At 38.1% G+C, this 25515-nt stretch overlaps 1 protein-coding gene across 10 annotated transcripts in view; it reads right to left on the reverse strand.

Annotated features, from left to right (window-relative positions):
• Window positions 1-25515, reverse strand: part of TTC3 (tetratricopeptide repeat domain 3) — a 128687-nt gene that overhangs the window by 70773 nt on the left and 32399 nt on the right. For all 10 annotated transcript variants that reach the window (XM_060640850.3, XM_060640853.3, XM_060640852.3 and 7 more), the window contains 7 exons: window positions 23071-23125; window positions 14373-14535; window positions 13392-13437; window positions 11968-12088; window positions 10786-10849; window positions 8581-8641; window positions 5509-5593 (listed from right to left, as the gene is read on the reverse strand). In XM_060640850.3, coding sequence (XP_060496833.3) covers window positions 5509-5593; window positions 8581-8641; window positions 10786-10849; window positions 11968-12088; window positions 13392-13437; window positions 14373-14535; window positions 23071-23125 — 595 coding nt within the window. The remainder of the gene's footprint in view (window positions 1-5508; window positions 5594-8580; window positions 8642-10785; window positions 10850-11967; window positions 12089-13391; window positions 13438-14372; window positions 14536-23070; window positions 23126-25515) is intronic.

The following is a 25515-nucleotide window of genomic DNA, read 5'->3' on the forward strand; positions in this document are numbered from 1 at the left end:
GAAGCTGAATTCAAGTTTCAGTTACATGGCAATAGCTGTCACAAAAGTTCCATAAAAACTAGAGAGACAAGACTACAAGGTTAAGCCTAGACTTCCTCACTCCTTGACATACACGTGCACACCACTGAGGAAAGCAGAAGATGCAAATACGTGTGCAATATTCCTCACTGTTCCTAACAGTAAAGATCCAAAAGGAGGCCCACTGCACAAAGCACAAAGGGAAGAGCAGTTTGGTCACAATTAACAAAAGCTGCCTACTGGCTTTTGTCCAAGGAGAACTTTCCCCCAGAATACACACGGAACAGAGAAGCTCTCACATAAACTTCGTATTTGCTACAGTATTTAATAAAAGCTCGAGGACAGCTACATTTATGTTGATATGAATTTTATTATTTTTTTAATGTTTACTTATTTTTGAGAGAGAGAGAGAGAGAGAAAGTACAAGAGGGGGAGGGGCAGAGAGAGAGGGAGACACAGAATCTGAAGCAGGCTCCAGGCTCTGAGCTGTCAGCACAGCTTGAACCCACGAACCACGAGATCATGACCTGAACCAAAGTCGGATGCTCAATCGACTGAGCCACCCAGGTGCCCCAAGATATGAGTTTTAAAAGTTATAGATGATGATGTGCTATCCCCACAAATTAGTTATTAGCCCTGAATGTACTGATTCCATTTTAATCTCTTTCACATTCTAGAAAAGAGTCCCTTTTAACTTATGCTTCTGTTAAAAATTGTTTCTCTCAGTAAATACAATAAACGACCATGGAGTACTAAAAGCTCCATGAGAGCAGGCTGGGTTGCAATGCCATATACCCAATGTCTCTCGTTCTTCAGGACAGACAGGGAGGGGCCTAACCTAAAGTGTGTTGAATGATCAATGGAAGGCTCAAAAATAACTACCACATTTTATGTAAATCACCTTTGATCTTTCACAGGTTGTCTCTTCTATTTAAGTCTTTCATAGTTTCTAGAGTCAGTAAATCAACATAAAAAACCATAATTTTAACATCTCTGTCAGAAATTCTAATTTTTTTAAATGTTTTATTTACTTTTGAAAGAGAGAGACAGACAGATCATGAGTGTAGGAGGGACAGAGAGAAAGGGAGACACAGAATCCAAAGCAGGCTCCAGGCTCTGAGCTGTTAGCACAGAGCCCGACGTGGGGCTCGAACTCATGGATGATGAGATCATGACTTGAGCCAAAAGCTGGACACCCAACCGACTGAGCCACCCAGGTGCCCCTAACTGCCAGAAATTCTAAAGATGCTTCTATGCAACTGGTTAGAAATGTTTTCATAAACTGCTTGAAACATGCTTCATTCCTTCAGTCTTTTGTAAGATATTTGTCATATATACCTAAAATAGTTAATTGAATTTTTAAATAACCCCCATATTGGGACAAGTATTATATTCCATGTTAATACACATTTTTAAGAGTGAAATTTAAATCCAATATTCTATTTTAGAAGAAATAAAACTATGTCTACATAAAGAACTGGATGACCAGAGCAGATGCATATGAATCACATTTACCCAAAAAAGATCATCTTTCATTTAGTACTACATAATGTGTAAGTGTTCAGTGACTGGAATAGTCACCGGCCAAGGTTTCATGAATTCTGGATTGCATCAAGGTTTTTATCTCTTCTTGAATCAGTTTTTGTAAGTTGGGATTTTTCTAGGAATTTATCCATTTCATCTATATACGCTTTCAAATTTCTTGGTATGATGTCATTTATAATAGTATTTTGATGTATTTGTAATATTCAAGGATCTGTAGTAATGTATCCTTGTTCATTCTTGAAATTGTCTTATGATGTCTTCTTTTCTTCTTCCTTAATCAGTTTCAATACCAGTGTATAAATTTTATTTATACTGACAAAGAATCTATGGTTATCTCTGTGAATCCTTCCATTACATGTCTTTCCATTTCATTCTTTTTTTTTTTATATGAAATTTATTGTCAAATTGGTTTCCATACAACACCCAGTGCTCACCCCAAAAGGTGCCCTCCTCAATACCCATCACCCACCCTCCCCTCCCTCCCACCCCCCATCAACCCTCAGTTTGTTCTCAGTTTTTAAGAGTCTCTTATGCTTTGGCTCTCTCCCACTCTAGCCTCTTTTTTTTTTTTTTTCCTTCCCCTCCCCCATGGGTTTCTGTTACGTTTCTCAGGATCCACATAAGAGTGAAACCATATGGTATCTGTCTTTCTCTGTATGGCTTATTTCACTTAGCATCACACTCTCCAGTTCCATCCACGTTGCTACAAAAGGCCATATTTCATTTTTTCTCATTGCCACGTAGTATTCCATTGTGTATATAAACCACAATTTCTTTATCCATTCATCAGTTGATGGACATTTAGGCTCTTTCCATAATTTGGCTATTGTTGAGAGTGCTGCTATAAACATTGGGGTACAAGTGCCCCTATGCATCAGTACTCCTGTATACCTTGGATAAATTCCTAGCAGTGCTATTGCTGGGTCATAGGGTAGGTCTATTTTTAATTTTCTGAGGAACCTCCACACTGCTTTCCAGAGCGGCTGCACCAATTTGCATTCCCACCAACAGTGCAAGAGGGTTCCCGTTTCTCCACATCCTCTCCAGCATCTATAGTCTCCTGATTTGTTCATTTTGGCCACTCTGACTGGCGTGAGGTGATATCTGAGTGTGGTTTTGATTTGTATTTCCCTGATAAGGAGCGACGTTGAACATCTTTTCATGTGCCTGTTGGCCATCCGGATGTCTTCTTTAGAGAAGTGTCTATTCATGTTTTCTGCCCATTTCTTCACTGGGTTATTTGTTTTTCGGGTGTGGAGTTTGGTGAGCTCTTTATAGATTTTGGATACTAGCCCTTTGTCCGATATGTCATTTGCAAATATCTTTTCCCATTCCGTTGGTTGCCTTTTAGTTTTGTTGGTTGTTTCCTTTGCTGTGCAGAAGCTTTTTATCTTCATGAGGTCCCAGTAATTCACTTTTGCTTTTAATTCCCTTGCCTTTGGGGATGTGTCGAGTAAGAGATTGCTACGGCTGAGGTCAGAGAGGTCTTTTCCTGCTTTCTCCTCTAAGGTTTTGATGGTTTCCTGTCTCACATTCAGGTCCTTTATCCATTTTGAGTTGTGAATGGTGTGAGAAAGTGGTCTAGTTTCAACCTTCTGCATATTGCTGTCCAGTTCTCCCAGCACCATTTGTTAAAGAGACTGTCTTTTTTCCATTGGATGTTCTTTCCTGCTTTGTCAAAGATGAGTTGGCCATACGTTTGTGGGTCTATTTCTGGGGTTTCTATTCTATTCCATTGGTCTATGTGTCTGTTTTTGTGCCACATTTCATTATTTTCTACTTCAATCTTTATTATTTCCTTCCTTCTCCTTTCTTTGGGTTTATTTGCTGTCTTTCTTTTTTCCTAGCTCCTGGAATAACTGCTTCATTAATTTAAAAGTTTTTGGGGGTGCCTGGGTGGCTCAGTCGGTTAAGCGTCCGACTTCAGCTCAGGTCACGATCTCGCGGTCCGCGAGTTCGAGCCCCGCGTTGGGCTCTGGGCTGATGGCTCAGAGCCTGGAGCTTGCTTCCGATTCTGTGTCTCCCTCTCTCTCTGCCCCTCCCCCGTTCATGCTGTGTCTCTCTCTGTCTCAAAAATAAACTTTAAAAAAAAAATTAAAAAAAAAAATAAATAAAAGTTTTTGTTCTTTTCATACATACGTTTAGCTTGATAAATTTCCTTCAAAGTTATCTTTTAGCTATACCCCTTGCATTTTTTTAGAAGACTTTTTCTCTTAGTTTTAGGTTTACAACAAAACTGAGGAGGTACAGAAATGTCCATTATACCCCTTGCCTCCTCAAATGTACACCCTACTATCACTCATCAGAATGGTGTATTTTACATATCTATTTTTTTATTGAAGTATAATAAGCATATGTTATACTAAATTCAGGGATACAACACAGTGATTCCACAATGCTTAACATTATGCAGTGCTCACCACAGTAAGTGTAGTTACCATCTGTCACAATCCAGTTATTACAATATTATTGATTATATTCTCTATGCTATACTTTTCATCACATGGTTATTTATTTCATAACTGGTAGTTTGAACTTCTTAATCCCCTTCACATAGTTCACCCATCCTCCCACCCTCTCCCCTCTGGCAACCACCAGTTTCTTCTCCGGATTTATGGGACTGTTTCTGTTTTTGTATGTTGAATGTGTGTTTGTTCACTTGTTTTGTTTTTAGATTCCACACAGAAGTGAAATCACACGGTATTTAACTTTCTCTTTTTCACTTAATGAAATCTGGTCTAGGTCCATCCATGTTTTAAGAATGGCAAGATTTTATGCTTTTTTTAAGAATACTCCACTGTATGTATACCATATCTTCTTTAACTCAGAATAGTATATTTTTCACCAAACACGAACTACACTCACACATCTTAATCACCCAAAGTCTATAGTTTACCACAGGATACACTCCTCGTGTTGTACATTCTATGGGTTTGGACAAATGTATAAGGACATATAACTATCATTATGATATCATACAGAAAATTCTCACTGCCCTAAAAATCCTCTGTGTTCTGCCTATTCATTTTTCCCCCTTAATGTTTATTTTTTTATTATTTTTTAAATTTCTTAAAAGTGTTTATTTTTGAGAGAGAGAGACAGAGTGCGAGTGGGGGAAGGGCAGAGAGACAGAGAGGGAAACACAGAATCTGGAACAGTCTCCAGGCTCCAAGCTGTCAGCACAGAGCTCAATGCAGGGCTTGAACTCATGAACTATGAGATCATGACCCGAGCCAAAGTCGGACACTTAACCGAATGAGCCACCCAGGGGCCCCATATTAATGTATATTTTAAAATTACTTACTAAATACCATAGAAAGAATTTTATACATAAAGTTATCTGATTATGGTTAAATCATTCAACGAATAAAAAGTTCGCTCTTTGACAGCTTTCAGGTAGGCATAATAAAACTGCAAGCACTTAAACCTTTCAAAATAATTTAAATCTTAAAATATTATCTTAAAAGTTAAAACTTTGGAAAGCAAAGAATCCCAAATCTTTAAATCTTTGGGAACCAAACAATTTTTCATTGTCAACCATTAGTTGACAATTTCCGGTTAAAGTAATTATCAAGTTTGGGTGCCTGAGTGGCTCAGTCAGTTAAGTATCAGACTCTTGATTTTGGCTCAGGTCATAATCTCATAGTTCATGAGGTCGAACCCTGTGTCGGACTCTGTGCTGACAGCACGGTGCCTGCTTGATTCTGTCCCTCCCCTTTGCTCTCTCTCCCAAAATAAATAAACATTAAAAAAAAATCTGCTTTAGCAAGTTAATATCTAAATTAGTGATAGTTTTGTTTCTTAGCAGTCATATAGAAAATTGTATGTCCGTAACTTAAATTATAAAAAATAAATCTTAGAGATGTACGTTAGACTTAATTTATACGAAAATATTTTGTTCAAAGACTTTGCTTTTTTAAAATAGAAATAAGCCTTTTCCTTTACCTGGTGTGCAGCTCTGGAAGACTTAGAAAACTGTTTTTCCAAGATGTTTTTCAAATCTACTGGTAAACTCCCCTGTGAAGTAGAACTAAAAGAGAAAAGTGTTTTGAGTTATTTTAAAATAAAACACTCCTGCTTGTAGAAAGAAAAGAGTATTTCCTAAAAGTCATTTTTTAAAAACTGAAGTAAAAGTGATATACAATGTTATATTAGTTTCAGGCATACAACATGGTGATTTAACAATTCTATACATTACACAATGCTCACCACGGTAAGTGTGCTTACCACTTGTCACCATACAACATGATTACAGCATTATTGATTATATTCCCTATCCTATCCTTCTCATCTCCATGTGAAGGTCATTTCAAACACTGAATAAATGGAAAGTCACAAATTCCTACATAGAAATATTATTACCAAGAGGGCAATTCTCCCCAAATTAATCTCTAAATACAATGACATCTCAATAGAATCCCTATAAAACTGGAGGTGGAGGGGGACCAGAAGAATTGATTATAAAGATGACACGTGAGAACTTAAAAAAAAAAGAAATTGGGGGGATTTATGATCATCAAAAGTTATTACAAATCTATAGTCGTCAATAACAACACAGCTTGAAACAAGAAATGTGCCCATTAAACATTGTAAAGATGCTTCATCTCATAGGAAAATCTAATAATATGACAACTGTTTCAGAAAGTCTGATTTCAAATGCTGCTGAGGGTAAAGAAGATTCAGGTACTCTGGATAGTGTTTTCTGACACTAAATAGTTGTCATTTTTCCATACCAATTCTCCAACACGGAGTGTTCAGTAATTCAATTCCATTTTGACACAAACTCTGGAGTTAACACAGGCCCCACAGGTCAAAGGCTCAGTCCCACAAAACTGATCCCACTTCAGACACGATGCCCTTCCCCATACTGTCAGCCACAAGGAGGCGCTCAGGCTACCCTCTACTGCCTGGCAGATTACAAACTCAAGAGGTTTCTGTGACCCTCCCTCAGCTTCAACAATTCCCTAGAATGACGCACAGAACTCAGAAAAGTGCTTTACTTATCATTACTAGCTTATCACAAAGGCTGTAACTCACAATGGCCAACAGAAGAGATGCACAGGAAGGTACGCCACTCCATGCCACCTTCTCAGCATCTCCATGTATTCAGCAACCCAGAAGAAGCTCCCTGAGCCCCAGTGGTTTTAAAGGCTTCTATTAAGGCTATTATTACATAAGTATGAATGATTATATTACTAGTCATTGGTGACTGAACTCAATTTCCCACTCTCATCCCCTTCTTGGAGATCAGGGGGTAGAGCAGAGAGTTCCAACCCTCCAATCACATTCTTGCTCTTTCTCATGACCAACCCCAATCCTGCAGGTAGGGGCCCAGCCTTAAGTCATCTCAGTTTAAACTCAGGTAAGGTAGAGAGGAGCCTGTTAGGAATAACGAAAGATACTCTTTTCACTCCAAAAGTTCCAAGGATCCTAGGTGCTCTAAGCCAAGAACGGAGGACAAAGACTATATATATATACACATATACATACACACACACACACACACACACACACACACACACACACACACACACCCTCCCACAGCTCAGTAGGAATGCTGAACAGTACTCATTTTCTAGGACAATTTGGCAGTATCTATCTAAGTTAAAATTACACATTCCCTATGACAGAGCAATTCCACTCTAGAAATTTCTTCTTCAAATAGACATCTATACTGTGAAATATCCTGCAGCCATAAAAATGAAGGATGTAGATCTCCATGATCTGATGTGTGAAGATATGCAAGATATTTGAAAGAGATAAAAAAGCAAGATATAGGCCAGAATGGTCTTAACAACAATGAAAATGATGGTAATAACAATAATGATAGTTAAGGTAAACTGAGCATTTACCATGTTCCAGGGCTCTAAATGTTTCATGTGGCTATCCTACTTAATCATTAAATAACCCCATGAAATGGACATAATCAAACAAGAAGACTTCAATTTGAAAACAAAAACAAACTATAGAAAAAAAAAAACATTTTATCTTTAGCAGAACAGTTTAAATTATAACCATGCATTCAAAGAATGTCCCTGTATGTTTTTGGTTTCTTTTGAGGGTTGGGGAAGGGGGGAGGGAGGACTCAGGATTTTCTTACAGAATAAGAGAATAACATAGTATCTATGCCCTTGCTTTAAACTAAATTTTGTAGCAGCATTAAAAAATGATCACCTTTTTTTAATGGGGCTTTACTAATTTCTCTATTAGCTCAACAGAGATTGAGCCAATAGAAAAGATTCTCTTGCTTTGATATTCAAATCCTTCTTGAGACATCTGTCAAGGAATCAGCCTTAAATGAAGAGAAAGCCAACAGCTGGTGTACCTTTGGCAGAAATGCTTTTGCAGGGTCTCCAGCATCATTTTCACTGACTTCATGAACTTCTGTATCCATTGCAAGATTTACAAGTTCACTCACTCTGCAATCAATCTGTATCTTTGCAGGCAATGGTGGGTTAATTGTAAAGATAGGTGGTAAGAGTTCCTATTGTTAATTCCAGGAAGGGGATGTTTGGTAGAACTCACTTTATATGTAGTCACTTTATTAGTGAACACTTTCCTCTAATGACAGCTGCTTAAAAGGGCCCCTGAATATAGACACACCCATGCCTGTATATGCAGAGTAAGCTTCAGGTGGCCAAGAACTTGTTAACAGTGAGTACCTAAAGGAAGCCACAAGAGAAGCAATTGTGGGAAAGGTGAAATAAGGTGAGCAGGGAGAAGAGGTAATTTTCACTTCATACTTCTTTTTTCTTCTCATGAGCATGTATTTTGAGATTTCTAAGAATTAACACTGCTATATCTCATATTATATGCCTTTCAGACATTACTAACATTCAGAATTAATAATATTTTAGCCAAATATGGCACTCTCCTAAAGACATGCCTTTGATATTTGAAAGGAATTTTAGTACTCATCATAGCTACTACTTGAAAGAGACATACTCCCCTCCCCTTTTTCTTTTTTCTTAAGAGGAGGATATTTAAGGGGGAAAAAAACCTAGATAAACAACATACCTGAACTTCTCCAATTCATTGTTTCGAGATTTTTGTTTTCCTTTATATTTTGGAGGCTGACCTGTGAATACAAAGTATTTGTTCCCGAAATCTGTACACAACAATCAACAAGCCTGAAAGCAAATCAACTAAAACTATGTACATTGGAATAAGAAAGCAAAGCAAGCAATGTTTTATGTGAGTGAAACTACAAACAAGTAAAGAAACAGCTATAATGTTTGTCTGTATATGCTATAAAATTATTGTGAACATAAATTACAATGATATTATTTAGGCCTACAGTAGATACAGAGAGATAAAGGCCACAGTTCCTCTTCTCAGGTAGTTTACAATCAGATGGGAAGAAAAGACAGTTACCAGGATTACACGACAATCACTTTTAGAAAAGAAGATATGGCATGTTGCTATTGACATATTAATTCCATGTTAACTGGTCTTATAACTCATAGAAGTGGAAATCACTTCAGGTTGAGTGTCTGGGAAAAGTGTTAGTGGGAATGCAGCATTCATATTTAGCTTTAAGAAGCAAGCAGGATTTGGATAGGATGGGCCAAACTCAAGACTGACATTCACTTTAAGAGACACTAAGTAAACCTGTGTGATCTGGGGAGTTGGATAAGAAGAGAAGGTTGGAAAGGGGCTGTGAAGGCTGGCTGGAGTGAGCGATCACAGGTCCTTTGCTTCCGATACTCGAGCTGTGTGAGTCCAGACTTTGACTCACAGGCTGGAGAGTAGGAACCACTATGTACTTTGGAGCAGGGAGGCAAATGCACAAAGTTGTGTGGAAGAGAGCACGGCAATACGGACAGGGTGTATGTGATGGGAGCTTTGGGGAGAGACAGCAGAGGCAAGTCAGAACCTATGAATTAAGGAGGGGATGAGAGCCGAAGTGGTTTGAGTGGCCTCAGAAAACAAGAGAGGCTTCCAGAAAGGCAGAAGAGTTCTAGTTTGATTCCTGCTGTCCGATTTAGGGCAAATCTATGTAGGCTTAACTAGGACCTCAATTTCTTTGACTGAATACAGATGCTGAAGGTGGTATTTAAATTATTTACTTAAAAATGTGCTGATAATAACAGCCTAAGAAACATCAATAAATTAAAAGGTGTTTTCCAAAAGAAAAGTTTTGTCCTCAAAGATTTTTCATGCACTATTAGAGTCACATCAGGTAAGATAATCACCTGAGTCGCCCTCTTTATCATTCTCCAATGAGCTAACCAAATGGGAGTGGCTAATGGTAAATAGCTGGGTATATGGCACCAGAGTCTAAGAAAAGACAGAACTGCAGGGAAAAAAGACAGAAATGGCTGCCAGAAGCAGAAAACAAATGAACCAACAAACAAGAAAAAGGAAAAGAGGGCAGCAGGATCACTAACTACGTCACTAATCTCACCACGATAATTCTGGAAGGAGCACATGAAAGTCTGAGACAAAATCTGTATCTAACAAGCAACCTTGCATCATCAAGAATATCTGTATTTTCCTAAGCTCTATTTTAAAAGGCAGGGAAGCATATGATCTACTGTACAATAATTTTCAACAAAATCTGGTCATATAAAGGGAGACTGAGAAATAAGTGAAGCATCAATGTTTGCTTCTCTGGACCCATCATTTCCCAATGATGTCGAGTAAATGGAGTCCTGTTGGGTGTATGTGTATTTACTAGATGCATAAATAAACATATACATTAAGCACATGCAAGTTAAAATAATAAAATAAAATAAGCCTAAAACATCCATTCTCAGCATCACTCCTAACAGGGTGAAAATTAGTTATTAGGAGATGAGAAAAATTTTTTTATATATATAAAGCACAGATGTACATACAGGACATAAAAAGATAAACAGTATCCGTGGCAGGAGGGCAAATAGGAAAAAAAAAAGTCTAAAAAGCCCCCTGGGTTGGGGGGTGGTGGTGGTTAATTAAAGTTGAAAGACACTACCGGCCTAACAGGAATTAGGTAGCAGATGAAGAAGAGTTTTATCCTTCCTTTCTGTGCTTCTTATATGAATTTCCAAAATTAAATTTATTAAATATATGAAAATACTGAGCATTGACTTCAAGTAAATATTCAATGTTTTCTTAACATAGAAATATTATAAAGTAGAAAAGAACAAAAGCAAATACAAGTGAGGCTTGTACAAATGTTGGGCCATGGAAGTTTAGGAACGCTACATTAATTCAGCAACAAATAAGGAAAAAACTTACTTGATGGTGGTAGAAATTCAGGATGACAGTCACAATCATCTACCTTCAAAGCTTCATCTACCACCTAGCCATGAAAATAAAATTAGTGAGATTAAAAAAAAAAAAAAAAATACAGCCATAAAGAATTCAATAGCTAAATAATAAAATAGAACAGAATTTACCCAAGTGCCTAAAATAACCAGCTGGTTATTAGGCCTAAATGAATAAACAAACAAGAAGACCATTCTATTTCCAACACCTGGCATGATGCCTAACAAGTCTGTTCAATAAGTGTACTTAATAAATACTATCATATCTTTCCTTATGCTTCTTTCCCTGAGTACAGCCTCTGAGATATTCATTATTAACAATAAAAGGACTATACAGGGACTTGGCAAAGCTCCCTTCAATGCCTCCTAGCCACCTACTCCAAAACACTATTTTCCTTTTTTCCTCTCAAATCCTAGAAAGAAATATGAATGTGTACTTGGTGATACCTGCTGAATTTTTAATATACTACTGTTCAGAAGAAAATGGAGATATAGACGCTGATCACAGAGGCAGACTGGAAGGCCTAGAGGCGCCCTCACAAACCATCAGACCTGGGTGCTGGTGCACACAGCAGGGAATAAAGCCTGGGGACCACTGCTGGGAAGCACCACAGAGGCTGCAGAAATATTTCGGGCAGAGATGGGGATGGCAGGCCTCCCAGGCCCAATGCAACACAAGCCGGTGGGCAGGCTGGTGTGGTGCCAAAGGCCAAGTAGATACAAAAGGGGAAAGGGAGGAAAAGAAAAATCCAAAGCATTGTAAGCAGTGGGGTGACATGGCCACCAGACCCCATTGTCACTCATTCCTAAGTGGCTGTTTGATTGAGAGACATGTAAAGCAGGAAAAGCATACAAAAAGAACTTATCCAAGAGGAAAAATGAAATTTAGAAAAAAAGATTTTTGAAAACACACAAATGTGATTTCAAAAGAAACTGTGACTATCATCTTCATGTAGTTGAAGGAGGTAGTTGGAATATTTACTAAAAAAGAAAATGAAAAAAAAAGAAAAGAAAATCATTCTCTTGGTATCAATAGGCAAAAAGGGATTTGTATCACCAAAATACTTAGCTTCCATTATCACCAAAATATTGTAAAAACATGAGACTTTCTAAACTTGAAATAATTTTAATTTTAGTTTTTAACTAAACCTACCTTTAGATTCTGATTACCACCGTTTGCCATTTCGTGGTTAGTTTTTCTGGAATCTTTTTCAGTTTCCACGAAGTTAAGTGAAGTACTAAATGCAGGTGCTGATAAACTAGGTATGTAGGCCCTGAAATGGGGAATAAAAGAAATACTAAATTTTTTTATACTGATTAGTATGCATTTTTTAAAATAATTTTTAAAAATATTTATTTATTTTGGGGAGAGCACAAGAGGGGGAGGGGCAGAGAAGGAGACAGAGGATGGGAAACCGGCTCTGTGCTGACAGGTGGACAACAGTGAAGTGAGCCCAATGTGGGGCTCAAACTCACAAACCGCAAGATCATGACCTGAGCCATAGTCGGATGCTTAACCAACTGAGCCACCCAGGTGCCCCTGATTAGCATGAATTTTAAAAAAGTTATCCTTCAAAGAAACAAGTTTTAGCAACTATCACCTTTTTTCCCTTGAAAGCACGGTAATACTGTTTTAGAAAGAATCTACCTCTGAGATTGGGCTTTATACATAAATGTTTTTTTCAATTTGGTAGTGAAAACTCAAAACAGATTAAGAACAGTTTAATAATATATTCTGGTTTCTAATATTCAAGTAAGTCTCCCTGTTTCAAATTTAACAGCTTTAGGGGCGCCTGGGTGGCTCAGTCAGTTAAGCATCCGACTTCGGCTCAGGTCATGATCTCATGGTCCGTGGGTTCGAGCCCCGCGTCGGGCTCTGTGCTGACAGCTCAGAGCCTGGAGCCTGCTTCAGATTCTGTGTCTCCCTCTCTCTCTGACCCTCCCCTGTTCATGCTCTGTCTCTCTCTGTCTCAAAAATAAATAAAACATTAAAAAATTTTTAAAAATAAAAAATAAATAAATTTAACAGCTTCGATATCTTAGGTATCTAAAGCATGGAGGAAAAGGCATAATCTCTTTTAATTGCCCAGTAACAAACGTAGGACCCAGGCTGCTATTTGTTTGTGAGCATATTAAAATCTGCCTGTTGCTTATTTCTAACAGAAAGTGTCTTAGCCTTTCAAAAGATACTGGGAGGCTGGAGACAGATGTTTCCAGGATAGCAGCTAAGACTTAAAGGTACAGACTGTCCCTATTCTCTGCTGCCAGGATCGTCACTACAAAAACTGTTCCCATACGAGTAGAGTGAAATGAAAGTAATATTACACAGCTCTTTTCCCCTAGGCTTAGGCTACAGATCTCCCATAAATACATACGAAATGGTTCAGTAAAACAGTCCACAAAACAAATGTGACAATTCATGGGTCACCTGATCTTAAGGCACAAACCTGGGTCCTTCCCCTCCCCAACTTTACCGTGGTTGCCATTAGCTACAAAGCATCATACATAGTGATTCTTAAACTTACAAGGCAAAGCCATCCCAAGTAACAGCTACAGACCTGAGAGATGTTAACTCACCTGCTTTCATAAAAAGCTTTAATTGTATTCCTAGTTGGTGTTCGACCTATAAAAATCAATCACACACACGCATAGTAATCAGAGGATTAGCAACACATACTTTAAAGAGATTTAAACTTTCCTTTAAGCTGACAGAGCATCAAATTTACAGAACTGGAAAAATAAACCTGAATAATTTTGTATTTCCAGATGTTTTTAGTTTTAGGATGGCTTCACCAAATTGTTATACAGCCTGATTTGACATCCCGTTACATGTGATCATTGACTAGCTGCAGCAGTATATAAATCTGAACCAGAGATGGTATCTGTCTTCAAGGAGCTCACAATCTTACAATCACGTTAAGTTGGATGATAACATCTCAGCTCAGCTTCCTAAGACAGTAAATACCCAAAGAAGAAAAAACAGCAAAGACCTATATGGTGCAAGTATAGAGTAAGGAAATTTCGGGCATTGGAGAAAACAAAATCACTTAGGAGAGAAAACGAGAGAATGAAAATCTTGAATTCCTAGCCCACACAGCCGATTTCTGGTATGTGTACATATCCATACACAGATGTATATATGCATATGTGGTCAGCATGCTATAGAATGAGCCACACACTTGGTGTGAACATCAAACAACTCTACTGAAGGGTTCTTTCTTTAGGAAGTAACTATAACCATAGAAGAAAAAATTTTAAACAATTTTATTTCAAAAGGCTTCACTTTATTCAAAATCTACAGAAGAACAAATTATAATTTGTTGTTGTCTGTTTCAACTAAAAGATACAAATCATTTGTAATTACCTAATGGAATAGAACACTAATGTACTTCTACACAGATAGAAATGGAAAACTTAAGTGACTTGACCAAGAAAGCAAAACAAAGTAAGTACAAATCACCTGAGAATTGATTTATGGTCCTCCATTAATCCAAGAAACCCACCTTCAAAAGTTTTAAAGGGAATTCGACTGTAACCAAAGAATCTTAGGTGAAATACCTTGCAGGTCTTCTATTTGTTTTTGTAACTTTACATGCTGCTGAATTAGATCCTTGATTCCCTCAGGGTCATTTTTACAGAGTTTTTGAGCTTTTATGTTTGCTTGCAGGGCCCAGTCATATTCCCCCAGCATAGAAAGAGCAGCACAATAACGATAATGACCCTGTTCCAAAAGATAAATTTAATTTTTTCTCAAAAATATGCTTAAGTTAAAGAAAATAGATAAGGAAAAATATTTTGCTTAAAAACTAATTACTTAAAATATTAGTTTAGGACCCTATCAATGAAAATTTTTTTAAAATGTTAATACCTCTCAGGAAATAAAATTACTTAAATGAGCTAAAATGAAAAGTAATGAATAGTATTTATAATAATTTTAACTAGAGATCAGTATTTTTGCTTAAGAGATTTTTATGCCCACAAAGAAAATAATTCAACCTTTATTATATTTTACTAGTAAAGAATGCAATATATTATTTTGTGCCAAATAAAGTACAAAAAAACATTCATTACATAGGAGTAACTTAATTTTTTTGAAAATATTTTAAGGCAGTAATAGTCTCTAAGTCATTACACTCTCTACACTTTGGAAATCACACAGATTTTAGAGCTGGAAGGAAAATCAGCTTATACAGAAGTTTTGCAACCCCTCTGAGAGCATGGCTACAGATAAGGGGTACACCTAGGCTAGACCTTCCATCCACCTCTCTCAATCAGCTTTTCATTTTTTATCTCTAGGTGTAGTTCTTGGCTTGAAGAAAAGGTCCAAAAACCATAGATCTACTCAATTCCAACGATCGGGGCTTCCTGTTTTGTTTTGTTTGCTATAGAACCACGGTCCTGGCTGGCCCCATTTACGCACTCTGGGAAATCTTCTATATCAAGGATGAACATTTTAATCTAGAAAGCTAGTAGTACCAAACTTGGGGCTAACTCAACCACCCCCTCTTCTACCTACTCACAAACTGAGCTCCTGTTGTAGGTACAGTATCTCCACTTGGGAACTGACGTACCTGTGAAAGAGGCTAGAAACTGCCCTAATGGCACATTTGTGTAGAGGCAAACCAAAGAATCCTGACCTATTGACTCTGGGCCCACAGCTCTTTCCTCCTTACTCCACATTTTACAAAGAACATTCTCATTCTATAAGAAACTACTAAATCAGAGATAAATGACCCTTTTAAGAAAGATGAACTTTTCACTAAAACAGGCTGTAAACAACCATGAGGACCTTTGTTTATGCAGGTTCGGTGCATATATATAATCCTACTCTGGTGCACCAACCCAATCTGTGAGTTCTGAAGCATTTTTATAGCCAGACTATTTAGGCTCAGATTAAAGATCCCAATTCTGATTCCATTTGCTTAAACTCTGCTTTTCCTCAAAAGGCATATGAAGATAGATCTCTCAGATATGCTACAAAACCAAAATCCTATCCCCTAGGAATATTCCAACTTTGAAATTTAGGTAACTGCATAAAAATTCATAGCATTAGAAATTATGAGATTATAAACCATACCTGCTAAATTTGTAGAAAGCGCCTTTTCTTTCTCTTATCCGCACCCCCCCTCCCCCTGCCCCCGGCAACTGTCCTCATCTGCTGCTGGGTCCTCTTCCCAAACTCTATAAAACCTACTATAATGTCTATCATTTGAGAAAGGAGCTTATTCAGGTATCGCTGCTGAAGTTATGTGAAGGAAGCTTAAATTAAAGGTATCTCAGAGCTTCCTGAACCCAATTGCAATACAAAGCTTTGCTCTTCTTTGACACTACCTCATTGTGTAGCACATATATAGAAACTCCCTGTTGCCCATCTGCCGAGCAGCCCCTCTTTTCGGGTGCCACCACGTCCCTACTCTGTATTGTAATGGCAGGGCTGGGACTAGCGCTCCATCTCCACAATAAACAGGGAAGAGTGCAGCTGTGATCCAGGAGCCTGGCCAATCGAAATGCACCGTTTTCCAGGTTGTAGGATCAATCTGCTGGTGGGCACACGGCTCAATCGGGATCAGTCTGAGGCATCCCTCAGGTGCTCTATAAAGATATTAAAAGAGGTTCTCTTTGCACTAGAATTAACAGCTATTAAGGATATCAGTTTGGGGCTCCCACTACGTGGTAAAAGTCCTTTTCAAAATGAAGCCAGGAGAGCCTACGCTCTACCACTTCTGCTCAAGCTGCAGTAACAGAGATTTGGATTTATGCTCTTGCCTAAAACAAACAAGGACAAAATATATGGAATAAAGGTTTGTAGACGTTGAATACCAAGCAACAAAAGAGAGTGATCCTCGAGACATAAGAAACACACAAAATAAACCCTATGACTGCTCCACCTTGCTGAATGGAATTTCTATGCCATGGCACAGGGCAAAGGAACCCAGACAGGGCCCGCAGTCTCAGTTCAAGAGACAGCACCAGCAGTCCAGGAAAGCCAAGGCAGTGCAAATTCACAGGGCAGAAGACCAGAGAGGAGACTGCTCCACAGAGAACTCCAGAGACCCTCACACAGTCCACCTGCATTGAGACTTCAACTGAGTACTAGTCAGTATGTGCATGCAAGGCAACCACCCAAAACCCAAATCAAGGAAAGAACCACTTGAAAGCCAACAGTCAGCATTCTCACAGGGCCAGGAATAATTCCTGTTTCCACCAACCAAAGTGGAAAACATCATAATTCATAGAATAACAGGTAGAGTACTCAGAAGAATTTTGCCCCAGCTGTGAAGAAAAAGATAGCCCTTGACCAAATACCACTATGGTCCCACCTAACAAAGCTTAAACCAAGACTCGGAAGAATTACACTGTTTCCAAGTAACTTCACTGTATCCTAAAACAAACCTCAAAAATATTTACAGATACACAAAAACATCAGTAACAAACAAGGTAAGATTCACAATGTCTTATGTCCAATAAAAAATTACTAGGTATGCAAATAAGGAAAATGTGATCTACAAGGAAGAGAAAAAAAAGTCAACTGAAAATAACTCAGAAATGACACAGGTGATAGTGTTAGTAGTTAAGAACATTAGAACAGTTATTATAAACATATTCTATATGCTTAAGGAGCTAAAAGACTGAACATATTAAGATGTGAAATAAGTAAGAAATACTCAAAATGAAACTCCAAAGTTAAAGCATTTAAGATGAAAAATACATGGGATGAAAACTGGGGCAGATTAGACACTACAGACACTACTACCCAAAAAGAAACACAGAATGAAAACAGAGGAAAAAAAGACTGAAAATGAAAAAAACACATGAAAGCAAAACTGAGAACAGGAAGAAAATGGATGCAGACCTGGATCAGGCCATGCCTGAAGCTGATCCCTAGACTTTTCAATTACATGAACCAACTACTTAGGCCAAATCGGAGTTAGGTTTGGTCACTCACAAAATACACCCCCTCAATATTAAAAGGTTCTTGTGGGCATCTGTGAGGCTACTGGTTTGTATGCTATATGACAATACCAAAAGACAATGCACGGGGATTACTGACAAATGTCTGTTGACTATAAACATTCCCACTCTTTGTGATACAATGATATACCCTCTCTTAAGCTTGAAAGCATGTGTAGGACAGTTGACATTGTACCAGTCTTCTCTAACTGGAAAGAAGGGGGAACAATGGCTCACCTTCACAGAATCTAAAGAATACCTTCTATACAGGTTTATACCCTAGAGGCATGACTCAACAGACTCAGGCTCATAGTTAATCTAAAGTAGAAGTACAGAATGCACCTTGTACAGTCTACCTTTGCTTTTGCAGTTTAGGCTACCCTTCAATGAGCACTCCTTTCTGGTAAAATAAAAGAAAAAATGGCCTAGCTGTACTTACCAAATTTTTTTAATACTTACTAGGATTTGTGTTTAGCATCTATATAAATATTTTTGTAATCATCACAAAATAACCCTATTTAAATAAAATGAATGAACCCACATAATTATAGTCAACTGATCTTTGACGAAGCAACAAAGGCAATACAATGAAGAGAGCCTTTTCAACAAATGATGGTGGGACATCCACATGCAAAAAAAAAAAAAAAAAAAAAAAAATGAATCTAGACCTTACACTCTCCACAAAAATTAACTAAAAATGAATCACACACCTAAATGTAAAATGCAAAAAACGGTGATAACTTTTTCATGGATCATGAAAGAAATAACTGATAAGCTGGACTTAATTAAAATTAAAAACTTCTGCTCTCTGAAAACTGCTGTCAAGAAAATGAGAGGCCACAGTCCAGGAGCAAATATTTAGCAAAGACACATCTGATAAGGGCTGTTACTCAAGAATATACAAAGAACTCTTAAAAATTCAACCACAGGGGCGCCTGGGTGGCGCAGTCGGTTAAGCGTCCGACTTCAGCCAGGTCACGATCTCGCGGTCCGTGAGTTCGAGCCCCGCGTCAGGCTCTGGGCTGATGGCTCAGAGCCTGGAGCCTGTTTCCGATTCTGTGTCTCCCTCTCTCTCTGCCCCTCCCCCGTTCATGCTCTGTCTCTGTCTGTCCCAAAAATAAATAAAAAACGTTGAAAAAAAAATTAAAAAAAAAAAAAAATTCAACCATAAGAAAACCCACTTAAACATGGGCCAAAGATCTTAACACACACCTCATCCAGGAAGGTATACAGTGGCAAATAAGCACATGAAAAGATCATGTCATTAGGGAAATGCAAATTGGAACGAGATTCCACTGCACACCTATTAGGAAGGCCAAAATTCAGGACACTGACACCACCAAATGCTGAGGATACGGAGAGGCAGGAACTCTCATTTGTGGCGTAGGAACGCAAAAGGTTACAGCCACTTTGAAAAACGGTTTGGCATTTCCTTAAAAAACTAAACACATTCTTGTCATGTGATCCAGCAATCATACTCCTTGGTATTTACCCAAAGGAGCTGAAAACGTGTCCGCAAAAAAACCTGCGCATAGATATTTACAGCAGCTTTATTCCTAATGGCCAAAACTTGAAAGCAACAAAAATGTCCTTCAGTAGGTGAATGGATAAATAAACTGGTGCATCCAGGCAGGTAGTATTATTCAGCACTAAAAAAAAAGCATCATCAAGCCATGAAAAGACATGGCAGAAACTTAAAGGAGTATTATTAAGTGAAAGAAGCCAATATGAGAAAAGCTACATACTGTATGATCCCAACTCTGTGTTCTGGAAAAGGCAAATCTATGGAGACAGTAAAAGGATCAGCAGTTGCCAGGGACTGGGTCAGGGAAAGGAGGATGGACAGGCAGATTGGGAGGATACTGGGGAGAGTGAAAATACTCTGTATAAACCATAATGATGGATAAATGTCATTATACCTATGTCCAAATCCACAGAATGCCTAACATTTAGGGAATGAACACTAAGAGAAACTAGGGACTTGGGGTGATTATAATGTACCCGTGTAGATTTATCGATTCTCAAATTGCACCAGTCAGCCGGAGGATGCTGATAACGGGGGAGGCTGACAATGGGGAAGGCTATGCATGTGTGTGGACTTATAGGAAATTACCTTCCTGTTTATTTTGCTGTGAACCCAAATCTGCTCTAAAAAAATAGTCTTAATAAATAGAAAACAAATTAAAAAATAAAGTCTTTTTTTAAAAAGTATTTTCTGCTCAATAAATTAATCCAGAAATAAACACTCTACAATGTAACTGTTATAATGTAACAGTCTTCAATGTAATTCAGAAAGTTGTAGTACTCTTTTTTCAATCGATACTAGACTGAAATAGCAAAAGGTAACTCCAGAAAACCAACTTCAGGGTCTGGGTTTTGGTGTTAAGAATTCTATCATCCATACATTCTGTAAGTGTTTACAGAGCACACGCCAAATGCAGGTTCAGTGATCAACAAATTTCCGTATCAAGTACAACAATGACTGGAAATAAAAATAGCGACAAACTGATCACTCTAAAACAGAAGCAAATCCAATGCTGGATTCTCAATCCAGTTTTGTCTTTACGTGCAAAAGTCCCTTTACCTTTCTGGAATTCAATATCTTCATCTGTAAAATGAGGCATTTAAAAACAGACTCCAAAATTTGGATGCAGAAGTCCACCTGGGGAATTTCACCGTCCCCAGACTCTGATACAAACTCCTTGGCCACATGAATCACAACTTAGGGGACTCTAAAATTCTATGATTATATTCACTCTGGTTTAAAAACAAAAAGCCAAGAATGAAGTCTGAAACACATGTCTTTCTGTGTCTTATCTGAAGCTCCACTTAAAAAAAAAAGTCAGGGGGCGCCTGGGTGGCTCAGTTGGTTGAGCGGCTGACTTTGGCTTAGGTCATCATCCCATGGCTTTTGAGTTTGAGCCCCACATCGGGCTCTGTGCTGACAGCTCGGAGCCTGGAGCCTGCTTTGGACTCTGTGTCTCCTTGCTCTCTGCCCCTCCCCTGCTCATGCTCTCTCTCTCTCTCTCTCTCTCAAAAATAAACATTCAAAAAAAATTTTTTTTAAAAGTCAGGTATTTTTATGATTTAGGAAAATACAGTGATCAATATAACACCCAGAAATAAATGCTAAGATTTTGTTGTATTTGTTTTGCATTTTTTTTTTAATGAAAGAAATAAAACCATACAGATATGGCTGAAATCTTCTTTGGACCCTCTCTCATTGTTCCCTCTCTAACTGCCCAGAAGCAAACATTATCATGAGTTTGATAGATATCTTTCTGGCCTACATTATGCTTTTACTGCTTTTTTTCATTCAACACTGTTTTTTAATTTTTTATGTTTTGAGACAGAGAGAGCAAGGGCAAGAGGGGGAAGGGGGGAGGCCACCGGGGCGGGGGGGGGGGAGAGAGGGAGAGAGAGGGAGAGAGAGGGAGAGAGAGGGAGAGGGAGAGAGGGAGAGAGAGGGAGAGGGAGAGGGAGAGAGAGAGAGAGAGAGAGAGAGAATGAGAATCTCAAGCAGGCTCCATGCCCAGCGCAAAGCCTGATGTGGGGCTCGATCTCACAACCATGAGACCATGACCTGAGCCAAAATCAAGCGTCAGATGCTTAACCCACTGAGTCACACAGGCACCCCTCAACACTGTTTTTTAAATCTATAAATGTCGGTAAGCCAGTTAACTTATTCCAACTGCAAACTAGTATTTGGTTCGTTCATTCACTAAGTCAACAAATATTTACTATTTACTAGTAAGTGCTTACTATGTGCCAGGCAGCTTGTCAGGCAGTCTAGATTCAAGAGTGAACCAAACAAACAAAAAAACCTGTCCTCATTGAGCTCACGTTGTATAGGAGGACACACAGTAAGCACAGTTGAAATAACACACAGAGTTGTTCAATAATGATAAACGCCAAGAAGAAAAAAAGTAAAGCAGGGAAAGAGGGCAGCAAATGTCTAGGCAGGGGCAGGCTTGCCATTTTAGTAGTACAGACAGAAGTTTTCACTAAGAAGACAATTTTCAGTAAAAAATGAAAGGAAATAAGAGAGCTAACTCTGGGGAAAGGCATTCTAATTCTAGGCAGAGGGAAGAACAAGTACAAACTGGGAGTGCCTGGCATATGTAAGGAACAGCGAGGAGACCAACAGGTCAACACAGTGAACAAGGGAGAGAGGGGTAGGAGTGACATAATGGGTGTTTAAGAAGAGGGCCAGATCAGATGAGAGTTACAACTCTGATCAAGTGAAAATACCACATCCATCACTGCTTCATCAATGGATATGTAGGTATCTGCAGTTCTGTGCCATTAAAAACACCACCACAATGACCACTCTGTATATCTCCCCATGCGCACATATTGCAAGAATGTTTGTGGGGCACACACTTAGAATCAAATAATTACAACAGCATAAGCATATGATCGTGCTCTCCAAGTTGGCTGCAACCAATTCTCACCCACCAGTTTACGGAGGGTTCCTGTTAGTACACACATGCACCAGCACTTGGGACTGTGGGTCTCTTTAATTTGCCAATCTAAAGTACCTAATAATACCACACTGTTTTATTTACTCATGTATATGAAGGGCTGTTTGGAAGCTCTCTACTCTGCTCTCTTGGTTTCATTTTTCTAACTGTACAATTTTAATTTCTAGGAAACAAAACATAACTTATTTCTATTGTCCATTCAGGATTTCTCTTCTGCAAAGTGCCTATCTATTTCGCTGGCCCATTTTCTACTGGGTTTCTTATTTATTGTAGTTCTTTGCATATTCTGGACATAAATCCTATCAGTTATATATGTTATCTATATGACAAATTATCTTCTCCCAGACTATGATTTCATTCATGGTGTCTTTTGACATACAGTAGTTTTTAAGTTTGATATATTCAAATTTACTAGATTTCCCCCACCCCAGATTTGTGCATTGTGTATTATTTAAGAAATCCTTTCTCACCTCAAGGTCATAAAGACAGTCTCCTATAATTCATTCTAGGTTTTAAGTTTCATTTTTCATAGGAAGGTCTTTGACCAATCCAGAAAACGCAGATACTGACATCTCAATCACTCAAGTACCCTCCAGACCCTCAACACTCCTATGGGCTACCTGTCCTCCTCAGACATGCAGGACCTCACTGTCGTGTGAAGTATCCTTTCTGATCATGGAACTGAAGATTTCCCTCTCACATTCTTGAGCTCTGCATTAATTTTATCCAGCATTTTTACATATAAATTCACATCCTGTACACAGATTTCTCACAAAATTATATGGCATTACTTGCTGAATGTAAATATAAAAGAAATCTACCTTTGTCCAATTGCTCTTTAGAATAATGGCTCTCTTTCCATCACCAAGTGCATTTCTGAAAAGAAAAATAAATATTCATTTTTATGTATTTAATAAAGGCATTATATATTGTGTATCTACTTGTACTTCTTGACTTTTCCAAAAATAACCTAGTTTAAAATAATTTTTTAACTTTTAAAAATCCGTATATGTCCATTATAGGAAATTTGGAAAATACAGAAAAGCAAAACAAAAGGAAAAAGTCACCCAGAGTCACAATCGCAACTACCCAGGAATAACTACTTTTCTTATTTCTGGAGTTATTTCCAGCACATATCTTATCTACATCTATGCCAAACTTGTTATTATTTGCCTGGTTTTTCTGCACTATTTTTGCGTGTCAGCCAGACTTCTGATCTCCAAAAATATAATTCCCAGATCTTTCACACATCAGCTAAGCTGCAGCGGACAGAGCCTGAAAACTGAAACACAGATGGAAGTTAAATTCAGTACAATCGCTAACTCAATTTGGGATTATTTAGGAAGTTCTTAACCTCTCTGGCCCACTTTCTCACATGTAAAACGAGGGTGATAATTATAATTATTGTAAGCCAATCACAGCAATCTCACTCTCCTTTGCACTGACTAGTTTTGAGGTAGTCCTATAACCCAGAGCTGGCCAATGAGAGCTCAGAGGGCTCATCACTCTTAAAAAGAGATTACAAGGAAGAATAAAGCTAGGTAACTTACATTGCCAGATAGCAGTAGCTTCTACCAGACTATATACAGTTAAAAAAAAAAAAAAAAAGTCTATCTAAAGACAGATGACCTGACCAACAGATTAGTACAAACAAATCAGAAACAGATGCTTACATATAGTCACCTGATCTACTTGACAAAGATGAGCACTGCCGTGCATGGAGAAAACATACATTCTTAAGAAACAGTGATGAGTCAATTAGACATCCATGTCCATCCTGAACCCTACCTCACACTAAATACAAAAACCAACTCCAGGTGGACTATACGTCTAAGTGTGAAAGTTAAAAAATCAAGCTTTTGAAAGAAACAGAACATTCTGGTGATGTTAGAGAAAGCAAAGGTTATAAACAGGACCCAAAAAGTGCTTATCATAAAGGAAAAAACTGATACATGGCACTATATTGAAGTTAGTGTCATCTGTTTGTGAAAACAAAACATCAAAAGTGAAAAGGCAAGCCACAGAATGTGAGAAGCTATTTGTAATACATATATTTGACCAATGACTCATATCCAAAATAAATTTTTTTAAAACCTAATGAATAAGACATTCAACTCAAAAGAAAAGAAAATATCCAAACAGGCACTTCACAAAAGAGAATATCCAAATGGTCGATAAGCGTATGAAAAGATGCTCAACTTAAATATCCTTGATCAACTTAAGGAAATGCAAATTAAAATCACAGCAATGTGTCATTACATACCCATCAGAACGTCTAAATGAAATGACACAAAATAGTAAGTGTCAGTGAGGACGTGGAACTGAAACTCTCATATACTGCTGGCAGGAGTATAAAATGATACAACCAGACAGGAAATTATGTAGGAAAGCTGCATATAAGCATACTTTCATCCCAGCAACTCCACTCCTTAATTATATTCTCAACAGAAATGAATACGTATGTTCACAATGATACTATCTGTAAAAGCCAAATACTAGAAACTACCCAAATGCCCATCAACATTAGAATGGATAAAATGTGGTATATTCATGCAATAGATGAACACTTTACAACTACATGCAACAATATGGATCTCAAAAACAATGCTGAATGCCAAACATAAAAGAGCACATACCATATGATTATTTACATTGCACAAAAACAGGCAAAACTAACCCGTAGCGTTGGAAGCTGGGATAGTAGTTATCCTGGGGGAGGAGGTGGGCAGACTGGGAAGAGGAAAAAAGCAGACTTCTGGGGCTGTGATCTGGGTGCCGATCTTACCCATGTAAGGTGCCGGGACCTTACACATGTAAGGTTTCTGAAAATTCAACCTATATACTTATGAATCATATGCTTCGCAGTATGTGTACTTTTCTTTTTTCTGAAGATTGCATGAGCCATTCTTTTGCTGGAGACTAGAATGTCCAGTTTAACGTCTGAAATACAGTAGCCAGACTAAGGTCCAAGTCACATAGTGGGGCTAAAAAAATCCTAGGTCTTTGAGGACATTGTTGAGCAACTAAATACACAACCCTAGAGCCACGTTCTTCTGGATTTTTTGAACGAGGTTAAGTTTTCTTCACCATTTAAACTGGGTTTTCTACTATTTGCAACCAAACACATCATGACAGAATGGCATATCTCGTCTCATTACTTCTCTCCCTAGATACTTTTAACAGCTGCTTATACTGTTACATTTCCTCTTATCTCAACCCACTCCAACCCAGCATCCTTTCCAAGCTTCCCACAGACAGATCTCCCT

Source organism: Panthera onca, chromosome C2, assembly GCF_046562875.1.
Source record: "Panthera onca isolate mPanOnc1 chromosome C2, mPanOnc1 haplotype 2, whole genome shotgun sequence".
NCBI lineage: Eukaryota > Metazoa > Chordata > Mammalia > Carnivora > Felidae > Panthera > Panthera onca.